General features: G+C 42.2%; 1 protein-coding gene and 1 non-coding gene across 3 annotated transcripts in view; both read left to right on the top strand.

Moving 5' to 3' along the window:
- Tceanc2 (transcription elongation factor A N-terminal and central domain containing 2) overlaps positions 1-10583 on the top strand; it is a 44758-nt gene extending 34175 nt beyond the window's left edge. For both annotated transcript variants that reach the window (XM_029563477.1, XM_017798118.2), the window contains exons 4-5: positions 3020-3213; positions 9584-10583. In XM_029563477.1, coding sequence (XP_029419337.1) covers positions 3020-3213; positions 9584-9772 — 383 coding nt within the window. In that variant the 3' untranslated portion in view covers positions 9773-10583. The remainder of the gene's footprint in view (positions 1-3019; positions 3214-9583) is intronic.
- On the top strand, positions 1242-1379 carry LOC115070356. The gene has a single exon (XR_003849520.1). It is a non-coding gene; the product is annotated as a small nucleolar RNA SNORA43 (small nucleolar RNA).
- Positions 10584-13909: the final 3326 nt, after the last annotated feature.

Here is a 13909-nt window from a genome sequence, read left to right as displayed (position 1 = left end):
GGAAAGAGTATTCCAGGCAGACAGTGTTGGTTGAGATGTATGTTTAAAGTAAAGAGGCAAGAAAAAAGATCCAAGCATTTTAGGAGCTGCAGATAGCTGGAGCATAGGATGAGGAAGGGTGCGGGGGAGGTTGTGAAGGGTGGGGGGGCGGTCGTGAAGGGACTTGCATGAAAGCATTTACTGTAGGATTTAAGGGTTTAAGTAGAGGAATGAAATGGTCGAATTTATGTTGTAGGGAAAAAACGTCTTTAAAAGAGAAAACACGGGGCAGAGAGATGGGTTCTTGGGTAAAGGCTGCCAACACTGACCAGAGTTTAATCCCCAGGACCTACTTGGTGGAACAAAGATGAGTCCTGAAATTTGTCCTCTGACTCCCACATGTGCACCATGGCACACGTACACACACACACACACACACACACACACACACACACACAAAACAAATAAATCAATGTTTAAAAATTTTAAAGAGGGACTGGAGAGATGGCTCAGCGGTTAAGAACATTGGTTGTTCTTGCAGAAGACCCAGGCTCAAATCCCAGCACCCACATGGCAGCTAACAACTGTCCGTAACTCCAGTCCCAGGGGATCTGACATGAGTTTAAGATGACCTTGGTCTACATAGTGAGTTCCAGGCCTGCTGGGGCTACACAGAGAGACCCTGCCCCAAACAAGACAATACCAACAACAAAAACTTAAAAAGAGAAAGCATCAAAGAGCCTTAGAGTAGGTATATCAAAATTAAACAAGGGCAGCAGGCGTGGTGGTGCACCTGTAGTCCCAGCACTTGGGAAGCAGAGGCAGGCAGAGAGTGAACTCACTCTCTGTGAGTTCAAGGCCAGCCTGATCTATGTAGTGAGTTCCAGGCTAGTTGGGGCTACAGGGAAACCCTGTTTCAAAAAGACCAATAAATAAATAAATAAATAAATAAATAAATAAATAAATAAATAAGGCTCCTCTAATTGCTGTATAAAGAATGGCATTAAGAGTCACTAAACTTAGAGCTGGAAAGCTAGCTTAGTGGTTAAAAACACTGGCTGCTCCTGCAGAGGACCAGGTTCAGTTCCCAGCACCCACATGGCAGCTAACAACTGTCTGTACAGTAGTTCCAAGGCAATCCAACACTCTCTTCTGACCTTCTCAGGTATTGCACAGCACGGGTACACTTATAAACATGCAGGCAATACACTCATACACATAAAGTAAAAATAATAAAATATTTTTTAAAAAGAGAATTACCGGCTGTCCTGGATCTGTCAGCACCACAAGCACAGCTGCTCTGCTGTGCCTGTAAGCATCAGGACAGAGAGCAAGTGGCTATTTCTATGCATGGTGTTCAGAAGCCAGTGAGCACTAGGAATGGTTATAGCCTGACATTCGGCCACCAAAAAAAAAAAAAAATTACGGGACTGGAAAGATGGTTCAGCAGTTAAGAGCACTAGCTACTCTTGCAGAAGACCTGAATTCGATTCCCAGTACCCACATGAAGGCTAACAATTGTCCTAACTAACTCCAGTTCCAGGGGATCTGATGCCTGAGTTACTAAGCTTAACCAGAGAGGACTCTGTCTACATACCTTAGTATACATCTCTAAAAAAAAATCTGAATATTTTCTTACTTAAAATGCCATTTTCATGCTTAACAGAATTAACTGTATAATTTCTTGGTATAATTCAGTATCTAGTGCATATTCATATTTCTTATCTCAAAATATCCTTTAATAGTTCCAGTCAGGATTTAAATTACAAACCAGTTTGCTAGTTTGGACTCAAAGGACTCTGAATTTATAGCAGTCCTTAGCCCTGCCCCCTATAAATACCATTGGCTTGAAGAAACCCTGTCTTTGTCCTGTTAGAACATCCCACATTCTGAACGTGTTTGCTTCCTCACATTGTAACTTATTCCTCTGTCACATATTTCTTCTGGACCAGGGGATTAGCTTTGAATGGCTAATTGCACTGTGATTCATTTTTTTCTCTGGGAGAGGACTACTTCATAGGGAGAGCTGTCAAGTACTTTGTCTCATAGTCCCACTAACAGGGACTTGTGGATACAGGTGGTGATGACAGTTCATTCTTCCCTTATAAAGTTCCCCTCAATCTTTCATTGAATGAGTTTATCCACTGATGGTTGTCTTCTGACTGAATTACTTCATCAGGGCCTACAAAAATGTTTTCTGTCCATCTTTTCACACTAGTTGAGTAAGAAAATGTGTAAGCTGGGAAGGTGGCTTAATAGGTAGTGCATTTGCTGTACAAGCACGAAGACTTGGCTTGAATCCCCAGAACCCACCTAAAAGCCTGGTACGGCAGCTTGGGGGCAGAGACAGGAGGAACCCTGGGGCTTGCTGGTTAGCAAGTCTAGCTGAAATGGTGAGCCTCAGGTTTAGGGAGGAACCCTGTCCCAAAAAATAAGGTGGAGGAGCCACTAAGGACGTCGTCCTGATGTCAGCCTCTAGCCTCCACACATACCCATATGGGTGAGTACACCAATACACATGTATACATATGCATATCTCACACACACATGAATATTCCTTTAATAAATAGGGGTATTTGGTTGTCTTAAAAACGTAAGGTTCAAAGGGCTGGGCGTGGGGGCACACACCTTTAATCCCAGCACTTGGGAGGCAGAGGCAGGCTGATCTCTGTGAGTTCAAGGCCAGCCTGATCTATATAACAAGTTCCAGGCCAGCTGGGGTGACAAGGAGACCCTGTCTCAAAAAAACAAAAAAAAGTAAGGTTCAAAAAAAGGTGAGTGCTTAAATTTGTTTTATTACCAATTTTTGGAACCTTCGTTGTTTTAAGAATTGAGAATGCTTCAACTTTATGACTTTCTGCATTGGCAAGTCTTGATCTCCCCCAAGAGATTATCTTATTTTTCTGTGGGAAACAGATCTTGTTTGCACAGGAGTCTGCATCCTTGGGTATGTGAGTGACTCTTAGTGCCACAAATCAGCCCATCTAGCCCTGTGCTTTTCAAAAAAACAGAACAGCCTTCAGTTTCTCTTCTGCTCTAGGTCATACTGTGAACAAGATGTGTAAACACTCAGATTCAGAGGTGGCTTGTCTTGCCAAAGAAGTTTACACTGAGTGGAAAAGCTTCATTGAAAAACATTTGGATAGACCTTCTATTGAAGTCCAAAGTGATCCCAAAACTGAGTCATTTCGAAAAAATGCCCGGAAATTACTCTCGGAAGCCTTGGAATTAAAGGTAAGGCCCTGGATGAAATTGATTACTAAAGCTCTTCATTAAATGAGCCTCAGGTTTCCATGATGACCTTTCACCATCATAATGCTGTAGCCGTATTCTAGTATGTTCTTCTAGGGGCTGGGAAGATGGCCCTGGGGTTAAGAGTACATCTGCTTTTCAAGAGGACCCGAGTTCAGTTCCCAGTACTCACATCAAGCAGCTCACAAAACCACCTGTAACTCCAGCTCCAGGGAATACAGTGCCTTCTTCTGGCCTCTATAGGAACCCACACCCATGTGTACATACAGACACGGGCACACAGTCTTGATTAAGGGTGTGATTATTGATAGATTAACCAGGCGCCAGTGGGTGGACCCACTCCAAAGGACATTTGAGGACATAAATTTGAAAAGAAAAAAATATATATATAATCATATATTTGTATCTATATCATACATATGTATATATCATATATATATATGAAATTGGGCAGGGGATAGTAAGGGGGGTGCAGACAGGGGAGGGGTTCTAAATACAATCAAAATATATGAAATTCTCAAAAATTCAGTAAAAATTAAAATAATAAAATGGATAGGCTATTTTTTAATATTTTATTATTTTTATTTTATGTGTATGAGTGTATTGTTTCCATATGTGGAACTGTACCTGTGTCATGCAGTGCCCACAGAGGTGAGAAGAGGGTGTCAGATCCCCTCAAACTGGAGTTAAGGTTGGTTATTAGTCACCATGTGGGGTGCTGGGAATCAAACCCAGGTCCTCTGCAGGAGCAGCCAGTGCTCTTACCCACTGAGCCATCCCTCCAGCTCCCTAATAGGTTATTCTTTAAGGATTCTGGATTTATAAGCATTTGGGGAGATTGTATTCTAGTGTCAGCTTTGGAATTGCCAAGATCTGGGTTGAAATGCAGGTCCTGGTTATGGTACCTTAGGCATATTCTTCAATATTTTAGAGATTTGCTTTTATCTATAAAAGCAGAATTATAATTCCACCACCTAATTTCTTGGGAAAATTAAATGAGCCATTTATACAGAGGCATAGTATTTGGTGCCTACTTATTAGAAGTCATTTAATAAATGTGGTTCCTTCCTATTTAAATTCTTTCCTTTCTCACTGAAGTAAAAATTCAGGGATGTTATGGTGTATTTGTGACAATAAAGAAAAGATTCTACTCCCTCATTTTTTGTCAAGACCTATACTTTTAGATCTAAATTATAAAATCAACTGGATAGACATATTTCCTATTACCTCCATAGCCAGAAGCTCAGGTGGTATTAGTGGTTTGAAGTATATGTGCTGAAAGGATTTTTGCTCAATAATAATATTAATCATTATCAAGTAAATCTTATAATATTCTGAAAAATCAGATATATAGCATCCATATTTTTCCTACCCTAAACTATCCTTCTTAAAATATCCTTAAAGGGGCTGGAAAGATGGCTTAGTGGTGAAAAGCACTTGCTGTTCTTCCAGAGGACCTGGGTTCAGTTCCCAGCACCCACATTAGGTGGTTTACAACTCCTTGTAACTCTAGTTCCAAGAGATCTGACACCCTCTGGCCTCTGCATGCACCTGCACACATGTGGGGCACATAAAACTTAAGCAGGCACACACACAAAAAATTAATTTAGGGGCTAGAGAGATGGCTCAGCGGTTAAGAGCACTGACTGCTCTTGCAAAGGGCTTGGGTTTAGTTCCCAGCACCTTCATGGCTGCTAACAACCATCTATAACTCCAGTTCCAGGGGATCCAGTGCCCTCTTCTGGCCTCCACAGGCACTTCAAACACATGATATACATATATACATGCAGGCACAATACTCATACATATAAAATATAAATAAATAAAATATCATTAAAGAATAAAGAAGGAATTCAGGACTGACGAGATGGTTCAGCAAGTAAAGGCACTTGCTGCACAAGCCCAAGACCTGAACCCAGTTCCTGAATTCCATGTAATGGTCAAAGGGGAGAACTGGCTCAACAAAGTTGTTCTCTGATCGTCATGTGCATGAAGCATGTCACCCACACCCACACACATACACAACACATACACCCTTCACACAGACACATAATAACAAAAAAATTTTTTAAAGAAGGACTTCAGAAGTCTGACTTAAGTGCTAGATCTATTCATTCTCAAAAAAAAAATTGAGCTTTCTATCTCAATTTTTTTAAGATTTTATTTTTTATTTTTATTTTATGTGTATGAGTATATTGCCTGCATGTATGTGAGTGCACCCGTGTAGTGCAGTGCCGCAGAGGTCAGAAGAGGGCGTCTGATTCCCCTGGAACTGGAGTTAAGGACAGTTCGTAGCTGCCATGTGGGTACTGGGAATCGAACCCGGGTCTTCTGCAAGAGCAGTCAGTGCTCTTAACCACTGAGCCATCTCTCCAGCCCCCCATCTCAATTATTTACCCACAAAAGAAAGCAAATGGATTTGTGATATGTTATTTACACTTTCTAAAGAATACTTTAGGTTTTCAAAATGCAGAACTAAAATACAAAATGAGAAAAATAGAGAAAGGGAAAGAAGTCACCGTTGAGCCTGGCACTAGACACAGTCTTTGTAACATTTTGGTTCGTTCCCTTTTTGGTGAATATTGTAGTTTTGAAGGGAATGTCAGGGAAGCTGTGACTATCCAAGATTTATTTAGAGCAAATTATATGCCAAATATTCCATAAGATATTCTTATTGATTATTTAAATAACATCGTAGAAAATTGACACCATTATTTACTTTTGTGTTGTCTCTTGAATCTTGATCAGTCTCACTCGATTAGTGCCATCTTGTGTATCTTGTTCTATATATCTTTATTGTTCATGTTTATGATTTTTAATGTCTCTGATAGTGCAGGGGATTGCTATGCTGTAAGTTTGCTTATCTTTTCCTAAAGGAAACTTCAATATGAATAATGAAGAGAGGAAAAAAATGAAGCTTGTAAGTAATTTTCCAGAGTATTGATTAACCAACATACTTTCTATTTTAAATAAAGTTTATTTTTGAATTAAACCAAAATTACTGCTGAAATATACAGTATGGTATATAATATGTAGTTAATGTGGTGGTAAATACCAGTTCCCTATGGTATCTTTTTAAGTAAATGATAATAACGAAGCCATGCTTGTAAGGAGTAATGAGCAGTTTGCTTGCTATATTAAACTCCATAATAATTATCCTTTTAGTTTATCCATTAATTATCCTTTAAATGGCACATCAAGTGGTAAGCACTCAAGTGTTACAAAGCAAAGTTTAAAAAGTGATACATTCGTTAGTGCTTACCAGTGTAATTGGAAAAAATATCAGATTAAGCATAGCTAAATAGTTTTGCTCCCAAAGAGTAAATTTAAAAAATTAAAAGTAGGCATCTTACTACTTCCTTGCCCAAGAAAGAAAACAGGCAAAAAAATCAGCCTTCCTTGCATAAACAACTTCTGTTGATATTTTGGTCAGTTTGATGTGTCGAGAAAACACAAATACACTTTTACATAAGGTTAACCCTCATACCTATCATTATGAGGTATTTCCATATTGAAGTCATCAGTGACCCATTTAATATAGTATCTGGTCTTTGAAAGAACCAATATTGACCACAGTCAAATCAGACATCAGAGCTTTATTAGGCAAGAGTAAACTGTTGAATCAGTTACTGGCCCAATGACTGAAAAACTTGTACAGTTTGATCCTACCATGTGTTTTTGCAAATACCAAATCTCCCTATGTCTCTGTGTTGTTTCAGTTACGTTTTAATTGTGAAAGCCACATGTAAAGAATATACATACAGCTGAAAGGGTACCTCTTTATTACCCTCCAGATTTTGCTTTCTAAGTTCGTGGATTATTTCCTTGTCCTTGGAATAATGGGATAGATGAATAAAACTCCAGCGTTGAAACCCAGGCCTCACTCCCCTTTGCTTTCTCCCTTCCAGGTCTTCTTTGTTCTTCCCTGTCTTTTAGATCTTTCCTCATATGAACATCCCCTGTGGTGTCATTCTCTTACTTCCCTTCCTCATTATCCACTCTCCTTCCGACCCTCACGGCCTGTGATCATTTTCCTATTATGTCATTTTAAAAAATGAACCTGATTCTAAAGTGAGCCTGTATCGTTAAGAGTTAGGAAACACTGGCTGGTTGGCTCAGTTGGTTGTCAGATGGTGCTAATGAGATACAGGTCAGGGGTATGCTCTCATATGGGACTGTTAGTTTTTTGGTTTTTTTTTTTTTTTTTTTTTCTTTGTTGAATGGATTCAGACTACACCCCTGGCTTTGATCAGCTCACTCATAAATGTTTCTAGTGGTCAAAAAGAAGTGTGGGCAGCTCTGTACAAATCTAGTCATGCTAAGGAATACCCACACAAAGTTTGCTTCCAGTGAATGTTCAGTTCAACAAATGTGGACTCTGTTCTGTGCCAGAAGGGAATACAACACGAAGAGCTGCCTTCCCTACCCTAAGAAAGCTTACTCTCCTGGCTTAGTGCCAGTAAAAGACTAATAGAACTCTAAGGCAATCTGAAATCGTAATCCTAGAAATTGCTACAAACACACAAAGATCTGGGAATCTGAGCTTTCAGGGAAGAAATCGCAGATGAGCTTGTAAACTAGGAAACACGTAAAATAGAAAAGTAATTCATGTTTAATCTGTTATGAAAATGATATTATTAAGAGAACAAAAAGGAGGGTATACATGGGGAGAGAGAGTCACTAAGAGTTATTTATTAAGCACTTACTATGTGCCTATATCTGGGCTAGGCTCACTATATAGCCCTGACTGGTCTAGATTACCTATGTGGCCTCGACCTCACGGAGATCCACCTGTCTCTGCCTCCTGAGTGCTGAGATTAAAGGTACTGACCACCACACTCTGAAATTTTATTTTTGATTGAGTTTTATTTTTGGTTGGTTGGTTGGTTTGGTTTTGAGACAGGGATCTTTCTGTATTGCCCCAACTGGTCTCAAACTTGTGATCTTCCTCCCTCGGCCTCTAAGTGCTGAGAATAGAGTCATGCACTACCATGCCCTGATTGACTTTTGTGTTTTACATAGAAGTACAGTACATACCCAGAACTTAGTGCACAAAATATCTCTGACCAGCTTGGTGAATTCACCACAAAAGCAAAACTACTTCACCTGGCTGCCCCTGCACATTCTTCTGTTCTCTGGTGAAGCAGAGCAGCAAACTTTCCTTCTCAGACCAGACACTGCCTGCTGGGTCTCGGGCGTCACTCCTGGGCCCTTACCCTCCTGCTTTTCCCTGTGCTCATTACCTTATAATCCCCGCCCACCACCTGTTTCTCTTTGAGGACTGGCTGGGCATACTGTGGTCACTGCTTGTTCCTTAGCCCAAACTCAGGCTGGCTACATGGTTAATGTTGAACAAATATTTGAATAAGTGCCTAGTAAGGAAGAAAGGAATGAAAGGCAAAAAGGGAATGAAAAGAAAAATGTGTTACTATTTTTGAAGAACTTAGGGGAAGAACCAGGGGAAACAACTGCAGACCATTATAATATATAGATCATTATAATATGACAGCAACCAAAAGATGCGGAGGACACCATCGCAGCCTGAAGGACTGACCAGCCGTCAGCCTAGCCTGGATCCAGAGCACGTGGACAAGGTCCAGACCTAGCCTGCTCTGAGTAGGTCTGTGGCCTCAGGCTGGCTTTGGCCTGATGTGGATCACCCCAGCATTGCTACAGGCCCCATCTAGTTGGCCTAATGTGCTTCAGGAAAAGTTCAGGGTCTCTCCAGAAACAGCCATCTGGAGATGTCAGTGTGCTAAAAGGGAAAAAAACATGAACTCTTGAGTTGGGGTCTCGGTCAGAGTCCCACCTCTGTCTCTTTGTAGTTGTGAGAGCTTGACCCCTTTACCTTTTAACCTATTTCTTATCTGTAAAATGTGATGATTAGAGTTATGAGTATTAAACATGAAAAGTGATTTATAAAGTGCTCTGTATACATCTCAGGATCCAGACCCAGTGTTCCTCAAATGTTATAAGGGGTTAAAGGCACTTTAAAAATACAAAGAAGTATGAACTGTTACACTGATTTATTATCCTTGGACTCTGTTTCCTGGTTGGTAAAGCACAAGGCCTGGTGCCGGTTGCTTAGCTCAGGCCAGTTTCCTGTTATAATGGCAAATATTACCACCCGGCAGGGGTTGTGAATGAGGTCCCTGTCACAAAGCACATGGCCTTGTTCCTTAATTGCCAGGGTGGAATTAATTTGCTCTTCCTGTTTCTCTTGTGACAGGAAGTAGATGTCCTTGAATTTCAGTTGATTAATGGAGGCCTGGGAGCAGAGTCCTCCAGCCTTTCTTGCTTTTAATCCTTATGCAACGCATGGGCCTAATTTGATAATTTTGCTGTTTTTCAGATGGATCACCTACTGGTTGAAAATATTGAGCGGGAAACGTTTCATCTCTGCTCCCGCCTCATTAATGGGCCGTACAGGCGGACGGTGCGGGCTCTGGTCTTCACATTAAAGCACCGAGCTGAGATCCGGGAGCAGGTGAAGAGCGGCGAGATGCCGGTCGGCACGTTTGTACAAACCCACAAAAAGTGACCTGAGGACGGTCCCTACCCTGGGCCAGGCAGAAAGGAAAATGGGCCTTGCTCGGCCATTCAAAGAGTCTTTTGAGTTTGGGTGAGGCAGGTGCTGGCTGTGCTGGATTTTCCCATGGTGCCATTCCTTCAGACAAGATGCAGGGATCCCTGGGAGACAGGCCTGCAGGAGCTTGCTTCATTAGCTGCCTCATGCTGCCACTGCCTAACAGGATGCACACCGGCTGTCACTAGAAAGTACCATACACTTGCCATCACCCAACACAGTGGAAGGGTGACGGATTTCACAGTGAGCTTGCCAAGGACACCTCTAAACTCCCCCATGTCAGGCAGATGAAGTTACCACTTTATTTTGCCACCCTGCAGGTAACTGAAACTCAATTACCACTGCTGCTCGCTCAGTTCCGTCCCCTTGAGTTTAGACAGCTCTGGTGCCTCTCAGAACTCCCCTGTCTGTTCTCTTTGCTCTACCCCAGGGGTGAGCCTGCCAGAGCCTGCGACCAGCCCTGCTTGCCAGTGCTCACTTATCTGAGCCTTTCAGCTCTCCCTGGAAGACCTTCAGGGATGGTCTCCCAAGCCCCCATGCTGAGGCTTCTAATGAGCTGGCCCAAAGCCTCCCCATACCTCAGGGTTTATTTGAATAGTCGCTCTGTAGAAGATGCATAATGAAATTTCTCTCACAATAACTTACTGCAGTAGGAAAAAATACATATTTTCAATGAAATACCTCTATACAAGCCTGCTCAAATGATTATGTAAGTGATGCTTACTTTTCAAAAAAGTAACAATAAACTGAGATGTGTATCCTAAAACAAGAAGTGTAGTTTCCTCACTGAAAAGCTCTCCAGACTGGGCGTGGTGGCTACTGCCTATAATTCTGGCATTTGGGAGGCTGAGGCAGAAGGATTCCAATGTGTTCAAGGCCATCTTGGGCTATATGGTGAGTACCAGGCCATCCAGAGCTACATAGTAAAACCATGTCTCAAAAAAGAGGAGAGGAGGGAACAGGAGGGAGTAGAAAAAAAGAAGGGAGGGCGAGTGGGTGGGCAGGACAAAACAAATGGTGCTGCAGGTTGGGAAAGGATGCAGCTGCTGAAATTAATGGGACACAGATTTGAGGGAGGCAGATACAGTGGCACACGCCTACTCGGGAGGTGGATCCCTGGGAGATCTAGGCCAGCCTGGTCTACATAGTTCCAGGCCAGCTGGGGCTACAGGGAGACCCTGTCTCCAAAAAAAAAATTGAGGGAGGTAGCAAGACTCAAGGAAGGCTGTTTAGAGTTGGGGAGAGTGGGGCACATTTGCAGTGTGAAGGGAAGGAAACAATAGAAAAGGAGAGGTGAGAGCTTGAAGAGAAGGGGATGGGTTGGAAAGCAAGGTTGGAAGGAAAGGGGCTGATGGTACCTACCTTGCTAGTGCTTCTTGGTCTGACATGATTGATGTGGATCTTCAGGTAGTTTTTAAAAATATTTATTATTTTTATTTTATGAGTGTTACGCCTGCGTGTATGTAAGTGCACCCTTGTCATGCAGTGCCCACCGAAATCAGAAGAGGGTTTCAGATTCCCTGGAACTGGAGTTACAGTTGTTAGCCTCTATGTGGGTGCTGGGAATCAAACCCAGGTCCTTTGCAAGAGCAGCCAGTGCTCTTAACCACTGATCCATCTTTCCAGTCCCTTCATGTAGTTTTAAATCCTGTTTCTCTTACCTATTGTATTACATACTCTTGTCTCAGTGGCTCAGATTCAGTCACATTCTCAACACCCGTTAACCAAGCATGGGGCCCAGTGGATACACAGCAACAACCACAGGTGCAACCTGGGCTCAGAGATCAGAAAGTCTTATTTACTTTCCCCACTGCTAGTAACTGTTGAAGCTAGATTCATAACCAAGCACTTGTGGCCAGCACCGTGGTTGCATTTTATGAAAAGAAGATGCCCAATTAAAGATGAGAAAAGGCTCAAAGAAGTGACGTGTACTAACCTACCCAAGGTCACTGATCGTGAAGTCACCAGTATGTGCACCTACTTATGTATTTATTGGTCATATCCACTGTCATATTTTCTTTTTTATGTTATTTATTTTATGTGTGAGTGTATTGCCTACATGTATGTAAGTGCACCTGTGTTGTGCAGTGCTCAAGGAGGACAGAAGAGGGTATCAGATACCCCTGGAACTGGAGTTATGGATAGTTGTTAGCCGCCATGTACGTGGTGGGAATCGAACCCAGGTCCTCTGAGCAATCTCTCCAGCTCCCACTGTCATATTTTCAAGCATCATCTACCTGCTGATAGTATTCCCAGTTTGTATCTTTAGCCCACAGCTGACTGAATTTCTGATGGTACCTCCTCAATACCCCATGGACATCTAAGACATTACATGCCTTCTCTTATTTGGCATTGTGGTAACCTAGGCACTCCATCTAGAAACTTAGGAGTCAGCCTGGCCCTGCATCGCCTTCCCTTAGTCCACCGAGTCCTGGTGGTTTTATTGCCCAAATATATTTAGATTCTTCTGCCTCTTCTTCATCTCTAGTACTTCAGGACTTCACCCTCTTTTGACCAGATGACAACATAGGCTCCTGCTGACCCCTCTGCCTCCTATCTCACTCTTTCCAGATTTGCATCTCTGCTATAAACGAAATGATATATCAAAGCTGGAAATCCCACTGTCAATCCCTCATTAAAACCCATCAGTGGATCCCTATCACCTATAGGATAAAACCCAAGCACTTTAATGCTGTTGGCAAGGCCGTCTCCTCTGCTCTTGTCTCTCTAATCAGGCTGGAGGCTGCTGTGAAGCAACTTTGCTCTCACAGACTGTTCCCCTTTCTAGAATGTTCCTCTGCCTAGCTCCTTTCCTGAACCCTACCCTGTGTGCTACTGTAGGCACATCCATGTGTTCTGTGGTTAAACTTATGATTCTGTCTCCCACTGGATTGTGCCTTTCTGCTGTCAGAGATCCTGTCTTAATAGGGTATCTTCTGTGCCCAGAACAGTACTTGATAATGGTAGTAGCTTGTAAATACTTATGGAATAAATGGATGTCCAGATGTCTCTGCTTTTCATGGTTCTCCTGTAGTCTATTATCCACACAGTAGTCAGAATGAGCCTTTTAAAATGTAAAACAGGGGGGCTGGAGAGATGGTTCAGTGGTTAACATTGGTTGTTCTTGCAGAAGACCCAGGTTCAAATCCCAGCACCCACATGGCAGCTAACAACTGTCCGTAGCTCTAGTCCCAGGGGATCTGACAGCCTCTTATGACCTCCATGGGCACACAGGTGCACTTATCTATATGCAGGCAATACACACATACACATAAAATAAAAATAATAAAAATTTTTAAAGCTTAAAAATAAATATAAATAAATAAAATGTAAAACAGGCTGGAGAGATGCCTCAGTGGCTGAGAGCACTGGCTGCTCTTGCAGAGGACCTTGGTTTGGTTCCCAGCATCCACGTGGCAGCTAACAACTGCCCGTAACTCCAGTTCCAGGGGATCTGACATCCTCTTCTGACCTCTCCAGGCATTGCACTCACCTGGTGCACTTCTATACATGCGGGCAAAACACTTATACATATAAAATAATAATTTTTTTAAATGTAAAGCAATTCCTCTCTATTCTCTGCTCAAAACCCTGTGGCTTCCATTTACTTAGTGCAAATTCCTAATCTGTGTACCCTTGCCCCTGACTGACTCTTTGACCTCATTTTTCAACATTTCCTTTCTCAGACTTCCTTGTCCCACTGTCCCTTGCTGTTTTCCACCAAGTATGCTTCTGCCTCAGGGCCTTTACACTTACTATCTGACTCTCAGTGTTCTGCCCTCACTAGAGTCAAGTCTGGATTTCTCTGATCAGAAAGGCCTTCACTGACTACCACAGGTGCGATTACACTGCCTTCCAAACATTCTGTAACACTTCAGTCTTGTCTAGGACTAGGGAAGTAGCTCAGTATAGAGTGCTTACCTAGCTTGTGCAAGGCCTTGGGTTAATTTGATCCTCAATACTGCAAAACAAAACAACAAAACCCAAAAATCCTGGTCTATCCTGTTTTATTTTTCTTCAGAATATTTATCACTCTTTGGCAGTTATTTCATTTGTTTGTTTGTTTCGAGACAAGGTCTTGCTTGTAGCCTA

Source organism: Nannospalax galili, unplaced genomic scaffold, assembly GCF_000622305.1.
Source record: "Nannospalax galili isolate Female #2095 unplaced genomic scaffold, S.galili_v1.0 scaffold356, whole genome shotgun sequence".
Lineage (NCBI taxonomy): Eukaryota > Metazoa > Chordata > Mammalia > Rodentia > Spalacidae > Nannospalax > Nannospalax galili.
The sequence above is the reverse complement of the archived record's forward strand: the minus strand, read 5'-3'. Positions and strand labels throughout refer to the sequence as shown.